Here is a 7487-nt window from a genome sequence, read left to right as displayed (position 1 = left end):
ATTGCATTTTGATTTTAGTTAATCAGTAATTATAGCCATTTTGGACACCTCAACAAAAAGCTCGACTACATGGCTGTGATATTTGTAGATGTATGGATTCTATAGTCTATGATGTTATTATGCAAAGCTTCTCGAATCGACTATGCATGAGTTTGACGATGCCATCCTAAAACATTAGTTGTAAGCAAGAAACATGTTAAATAAGTTGTTGTAAAACATTGAGAATTTGAAAGTCTATTTGGAGCAACTCTAAAGAACAAAATGATCTCTAAAACTCCATGATTAATACTATCTTTTGGTTAATTTTCTATGAAAATGCCATTAATGTTTTGTTAATTGTTAAGTAGTATTTGGTCATTCTTGCAATTGTTGCTGCTTTATATTCTTAAGAAGAACATGTTTTAATTAAGTGTTTTGATCTTAGCCAAGTTGTTTTCTTCTAGATATGCCCCCTTTTTGCAGTTGTTGTCACATTCTATATTTGAAAATTTGCATTGTCATCTTAAAACCTCAGTTGTAAGCAAGAAACTTGTCAAATAAGTTGAAACAAAACACTGAGAAATTGAAAGTCCATTTGAGGTAGCTTCTTAAGAACAAAAGGATCTTTAGTATTTTTCACATTCTTGTAGTCATTGCTTCTTTCTATTCTATGTGACAATGTTGTTTAGCATTCCACACTTTACCAAGTCAATTTCTTGTAGCTATGTCCCTTTTTTGCAGTTTGTTGCTACATTCTATATTTGTAAAATTTGCATTGACATCCTAAAATCTTGGTTGTAAGCAAGAAGCTTGTTAAAGAAGCTACCACAAAACATTGAGAATTTGAAAGTACAATTGGAGCATCTTCTAAAGATCAAAAGGATATTAGCTCAGTGATTAAGATTATCCTTTGCTCAATTTGCTATACAAATGTCATTGATGTTATTTGTTAATTGTTAAGTAAATTTGTGTCCATTCTTGTAGTTGTTACTGCTTTTTGTTGTCTATGTCATTCTTATATTCAGTGCTTGGTAGCCTTTGGATTCAATTATGTCCTAACATTTTACCTATGAATGTTTTAGATCATGCTCTATGATTCATCACAATGTTTCCAATCACCATTTTGATCAATATTTTGAATCATCCTCTATGATCCATCATAAAGCTTTGGATCATTATCTAAACATTGTGATGGATCATAGAACACAATCTGACATTGATCCGAACAATTGTCCGAACAATTGTTAACACATTTTAATCCAAAAACTCCTAAGAATTATGATGATAAAAATTAGTACCCAAGAATTCCACTTTTTGCCAACGTTTCTTCCAACTAGGAGAGACGACCAGTAGTTGCTCAGGGTAACTTTAGACACCTACAACTTTGAATCTGTATGTCAAAATTTGCTGATTTTTTTAGTGAACCTCTGTAGGTGAGTGAAGACCTTAAAGCTCACCTTTTGATTTTTGGCATTATCATTTTAAAATGTGCACCCGAGACACATTATGCTCATCCCCTAATAGTTGCTCACCAAAAAAATAGTATTTTTTGCACAAATTGACCAATCAACAATCAAGAAACTAAAAAAATGATCAACTATTAGTAAATGCGTGATTGGCTATGAGTACTGTTTTTAGAATTTTTTTATAACTGATAATTAGGAAGAATCTGTAATGAATAATGTAGCATTCATTAGACCCCGCAACTACTGCGTAATTTCTCCTATATCTCGTTTTCATGCTGTTACTACAATCTACATTCTGATATGGAATTCCCATAATAACATTTCCCCATATCCTCGGTCTCAAGCTGTTACTAAAAATCTACATTCTACATTTTGATATCATTTCTCCTATATCCTTATTTTCAAAATGTTACTACAATCTACATTCTGACATTGAAATTCCCATAATATCATTTCTGCTGTATCCCCATTTTCAAACTGTTACTGCAGTCTACATTCTGATATGAAATTCCCATATTATTTTTCTGAAATTAATACTGGAAAATTAGAAAAATACATTTTGAGCTTGCTGTGTTTGCAAAATTTTGGTAGCTGAAAAAGGGATCATACACTACGATCCCTCCCATATATATGTTACAATTTACTGACACGGAGATCTTCGATCTACTCGTTACCAAACTCCTGGGCACTGCTTTTTCTCGACCTGCAATGCAAAATGCAATTCCTCCGCCCCTTTTCGCTTCCCACCAGTCTCACAATTCCTCCATTGTTCTTCCTCATCCACACCAGACGGAAATAGTTTCAATGTCGAAGGCTTCGATCCTCCACCCAAACTGGCCCCAAACAGAAAAACCCCGGAAGACGAATTACCCCTTCCAAGCTCCACAAATTCCACCGACGACTTCAAAGATTTCACCCCCACCGGAAAACATTTCCCATCAATTGCCGACGATTTGACAGATGGAGACGATTCCCCAAAATTGTTACTCGAACAGCTCGGCACCCCGGGATTCGAACCGTGGGCGACACCGATTGCCGGCGGCGGCGAGCAGAAACCTCGAGGAATCCACTGCCTGAAGCCCGGGAATGTGCCCATTACCTCCCTGGCAAGAAAAATCCCACTGGGAGCCGACGATTTGGGCCGAGCAATCGACGGCCTCCGGCGAAATCCGATGAAGAGGTACCCTGCACCGGCAATGGAGCGCTCAAATGTGACCGTATCCCCTGCCTGAAGGCGCTTCTCCTTCACATAACGGCTCCATCCCTTGGTAAGCACATAGCTCTGGCTACTGTTCCAGTATGAATACCTAAACCGCCATGTTTTCTCCGTTGAATCTTCAAAGCTCATCAATACGCCCTTCCCGCCGGACCCAACATCCAGAGGAAAGTATTTCTCGGCGTGCTGCTTCGGGATCACCAGGCGATTCAGCTTCCCCACATCGCTGGGCGTAACAGTTTTTTCGAACATGTATTCCCGCGGGAGAATTCCAGGTCGCCGGGCTGGACTCGAACCCACGATCGATGAATCCCCATTTCCATTTCCGGATTTGTGGATTGATTGGTAGAGCTCGTCATGGAATGTGTGTTTTCTGAGCATGTCGACAATTTCGGGCTTGGAATGGCTGCGGAGGAAGAGGGCTTCTGGATGGTGTTCGTCGAGAGGGGTGAAATTGGTAATGGCGTCTCTGCCGCGGAATCTGAAAGCCGCCATGTCGTATGCTTTGGCGGCCTCTTCTTCGCCATTGAATGTGCCCAGCCACACTCTCTGGTGTTTCTCGTAGATTTGGGCTCCCCAGCGGCCGTTTGGCTGTGGGACTACGCCCTTGTAGTGCGATGAGGGAAGTTTTCCTGGTTCTGTTCTTTGAATTGCTTGTGTTGGTGCTGATTTGGTGTTCTTGTTTCGTGAGTCCCCTGATCCTGAAAGGACGCTGCTGCTTATTCCGCTGCCCATTCGGTCCAGGACTGCCGATTGAGGTAGGGAGGATGAGGAATCTGAGGTGCTTGCGCCATGTTCTTCTTCTTCAGCACTGTGATCGCTCGTGCTGACTGTTGAGTTTGAGATCTCTACTATGTTGCTGCAGCTCGCCAAGGTTAGGCTCACGTCTGGACATGGTTTTGGCTTTTCCTGTGGAAATGTGCATACCCAAATGTCAGTCAGGTAACAGATATCACCATTACATTCCTCAAACATAATTTGACTAGAAACAGAGTGTTTTGGCTCGAATAGGAAAACATCCATTTTTTCTGATAGAGGTCTAGAGGTCTTTCATAGAATCGTTTTACATAGAAGCACCACCAGTCTTACGGCTGGACCTCTTCGCAAGGACAGGGATGTTCATTCCGTCAAATTCTAAACACAAATAAATTTCTGAAACAGAATTTGATGTGGGAAAGAAATTTTTGTCACAATCTTAAATGGGCAAACACACACAAATTTCAGTGGGCACAAGATAAACATGAAGACATTGTAGAAACTGAATTTGATTTGCACAGAGAGCTTTGGCACAATCTTAAATGAGCAAACTCAAATTTCAGTGGCATAACAGAGAGCAAAAATGAAGACATCGAAGAAACTGAATATGATTTGAGAAAGAGAGGGCAAGCTCAAATCTCAGTGGCATAAGAAAGACCACAAATGAAGACATTGTAGAAACTAAATTTGATTTGGAAAGAGAGATTTGGCACAATCTTAAATGGGCAAAGTCAAATTTCAGTGGCATAGGAGAGAACACAAATGAAGACATTGCAGAAACTGAATTCGATTTGGGAAAGAGTTTTTTTGGCACAATCTCAAATGCGCAAACTCAAATTTCAGTGACATAAGGGAGAACACAAATGAAGACACCAGAAACTGAATTCGATTTGGAAATGAGAGTTTTGGTACAATTTTAAAGGGCAAGCTCAAATTTTAGTGGCAGAAGAAAATATATGAGAACCCAAATATATTCTGATTGTGCAGAAAAACCACTCTCGCACACAATCTAATTTGCTCTGCAACAATGAATACGGTACATTCTAGAATGAGAAACTGATTTTCGAAAAGACTTGCACACAATCCAATCGGTAACTATGAACACAAATAAATTTCTTAAACACAAATTTGATTTGGAAAATACACTCACAGCAATCTAATCTATAAACAACAGCGATGACAGCGATGAATGAAAGAACTCCCATACAATCTAATCTAGGAACAACCGCAACGAATAACAGAACTCTCATACAATCTAATTAGAAATAATAGCAAAGGCCCAATAATAGAAGGCTTTTGAACGAAAATATAACACTAATATTGCAATCTATGGAAAGCTAATAGCAATAATGTCATCTTAAAATTAACAAACCCAAATGTAAACAGCACAAGATAGAACACAAATGCTTTCAGAAAGAGGAATCTAATTTGTTTGGAAGAAAGTTTCACACAATCTTATCTGTATCTATAGTGATGAAAATGAAAAACTCACATAAAGAGTGGAGATGAACATATATATTTATTTAATTTGTCAAAAGAATGGATAATAGCAGTAATACTATCTTAAAATTAAAGCTTTTAAGAAACACAACTCTAACAAAGTCAAATTGGGAAACAAATCTCTCACAATCTAATCTAGGCAATGATTGAATACATTTCATTAAATATGATCAAGAATCAGAAGGTTTCAAACAAAAAATTAAGGTAACAGTAATACCTTTTTAAAATTAAAGTTCTTGAAGAAATACAAACCCCAATATCAGTATCATGAGAGAGAACTCAAATACATTCCAGAAACGTAATCAGATTCAGGAAACTCTCACAAATCTAATTTTTAGCTATGAATTGAAAACCGTCGCACAACTGAAACATCAGCAATGAACTAAACCTGTCAAGTTACAGTAGAAGGCTTGAAAATGGGTAGATAATAACTGTAATAACATCTAAAATTTAGATGTTTGGAAGTAAAACAATCTAGAATGTCTATAGTATAAGAGAGAACGCAAGTACATTTCAAGTCTATTCATAAAAAGCTATAGAAACAACAACCATGAATTGAACAATAAAGAGCTTGAAAATGAAAAGATTGTCAGAACATTGTCATCTTAAACTAAGAATTTGTTTTGAGAAAGAGAACGTTCAGACCACACAAATCTAATCCATCATCCCATCCCATAGCTTTTCTATCCATATTTTGGATTGTGTTTTTCTTTTATGTATATTTCTTACTAAAAGGTTGTTTGTTAGTATATTTGGTAATATATTAAAACTAATAAAAAAATATTCTTTGAGATCTTGGCACAATCTGACATCTCATTTTTTTATGGGTGTAATCTGAAATTTTGCTGTAAACTAAATTATACAGAGTTGCGTTCTGAAACTACAAATGTTGAAAAATACTTGTGCACTTCTTTTTTATAAAGATATCTGAGGAGGAAACATAATTTTCAACAGTCCATGTGAGTGAATCTTGAAGGCGTCTGGCTTTTAATTTAAGAATATCAAAACTTACACAATTTAATCAAGAAACAATCAATTTTCAACTTTAAACTAATCTATGACTAAACCGGCATTCTATTTTTATCCAAAACTACATGATTATTCAAAAATATAATAAAGAATGACAGAATATGAACTCGTTTTGCAATCCTATTATCATAAAAGGACACCTGTTCATCTTCATGAAAACAAGCTTCTCACAGACCACCACACCGAAACAAACAAACAACGCAGAGAACCCATTACACACCTTCAGCAGGAAATCCAGTTTGGTCGAATCCATGAATTCTCCAGGCACAATCACTTCTCTTGTTTCCAGCAGAAAAGGACATATACTCATAAGGCTGCACTCCAACAATCAGTGTGTATATTCCCTGAATATACATACACACAGATTCCAAGTAGAATATTTTGAAGAAGAGACCAAATTTTTTTTTTTCATTACATAGCTAGCTGTGAGGAAAAACAGCATGATAGACATGCATATATAAGAAACTTCAAGAAATATCCACTGCTTGGGATTCATATTGCAAACTCAAGAGGTCAAACAGTTACAGCAAGAAGGGACCCACGAACAATAATCCATGGGCGATGGGACAAAGTACAAAGCCCTAATGTGGATTCATTGCTAAATTGGATACTAATTACACTCTCATGGATGTAGACTTGTAGCAATTCAAATACACAAATAGTAATAGCATAGAATGAGTATACGCATGCGTATGAGCATGAGCATGCATGGAGTCCTTTACTGATGGTCTCAACTGGGCCAATTTGCAGGATTTGTGCGCCCTGCAACAAACAATGACATGAAAATCATTGACAAGTTCACAGATGTCCTGTTTCCCAACACATCTTCACACTATTTGACTCTTCCTTGCTGACCTCACTACTTCTAAAGTTGTTATCTGAATTCGGGTAGCGAGGTGGATATTATGTTATGTTTTCCTCTCCCTCCCCGCCCCCCTCCACCGACTCTCTTGCCTATGATACACTATACAATATACAAATGTTTGTTGAGTCAGATTCTTCACAAAGTACAAGTGAAGATATTATGTTAGATATATAATATTTAATATATAGTTTAGGGTTGTCCTTTGTTTTAGATATTATGTTAGATATTTAATATTTAATATATAGTTTAGGGTTGTCCTTTGTTTTAGGTCAGAAGATAGGTTTGTACAATTGGAATTAGTTTAGTGGTGCAGAAGTGTCTATGTAGTCATCAAAATAAAAGTACATAGGAAAAACCTCACTAGTCATATAGGCTACCTTCATGCACCTAAATCTTTTAAGTTGTAAGTCTGATTTTGTAGATTTTTTCAATATAAATTTGTAGGTGAGTGAAGGGCTTTAAGCTAAGGTTTTAGTTTTTGGGTAATCAGGCAAGGTCCAAAAGTGCCTTTTCAAAATACTTGTCCAATACCTACTATGTTTTGCACCAAAAGTCACTCAAAAATATTAGTACTTGTGGCTAAATGTCCCATAGTATTTATGAAACGTTGCAATAGTGGTGCACAAGTGGGTCAATCACCAACCAAAAAAATTAAAAAAATCGACTATTATACATG

At 36.9% G+C, this 7487-nt stretch overlaps 1 protein-coding gene across 1 annotated transcript; it reads right to left on the bottom strand.

Annotated features, from left to right (window-relative positions):
- Nucleotides 1-1940: 1940 nt before the first annotated feature.
- Nucleotides 1941-6373, bottom strand: LOC149580046 (AP2/ERF and B3 domain-containing transcription factor ARF14-like). Its single transcript, XM_089788638.1, has 2 exons — nt 6167-6373; nt 1941-3570 (listed from the first exon to the last, which is right to left on the bottom strand). Exons 1-2 carry the CDS (start codon nt 6254-6256, stop codon nt 2116-2118), a joined length of 1545 nt encoding a protein of 514 aa, XP_089644764.1. The 5' UTR covers nt 6257-6373; the 3' UTR covers nt 1941-2115.
- Nucleotides 6374-7487: the final 1114 nt, after the last annotated feature.

Source organism: Cupressus sempervirens, chromosome 1 (genome assembly GCF_028749045.1).
Source record: "Cupressus sempervirens isolate cs-2001-9-10 chromosome 1, ASM2874904v1, whole genome shotgun sequence".
Taxonomy (NCBI): domain Eukaryota; kingdom Viridiplantae; phylum Streptophyta; class Pinopsida; order Cupressales; family Cupressaceae; genus Cupressus; species Cupressus sempervirens.
Note: the sequence above shows the minus strand (reverse complement) of the source record. Positions and strands in the feature narration are given on the sequence as shown.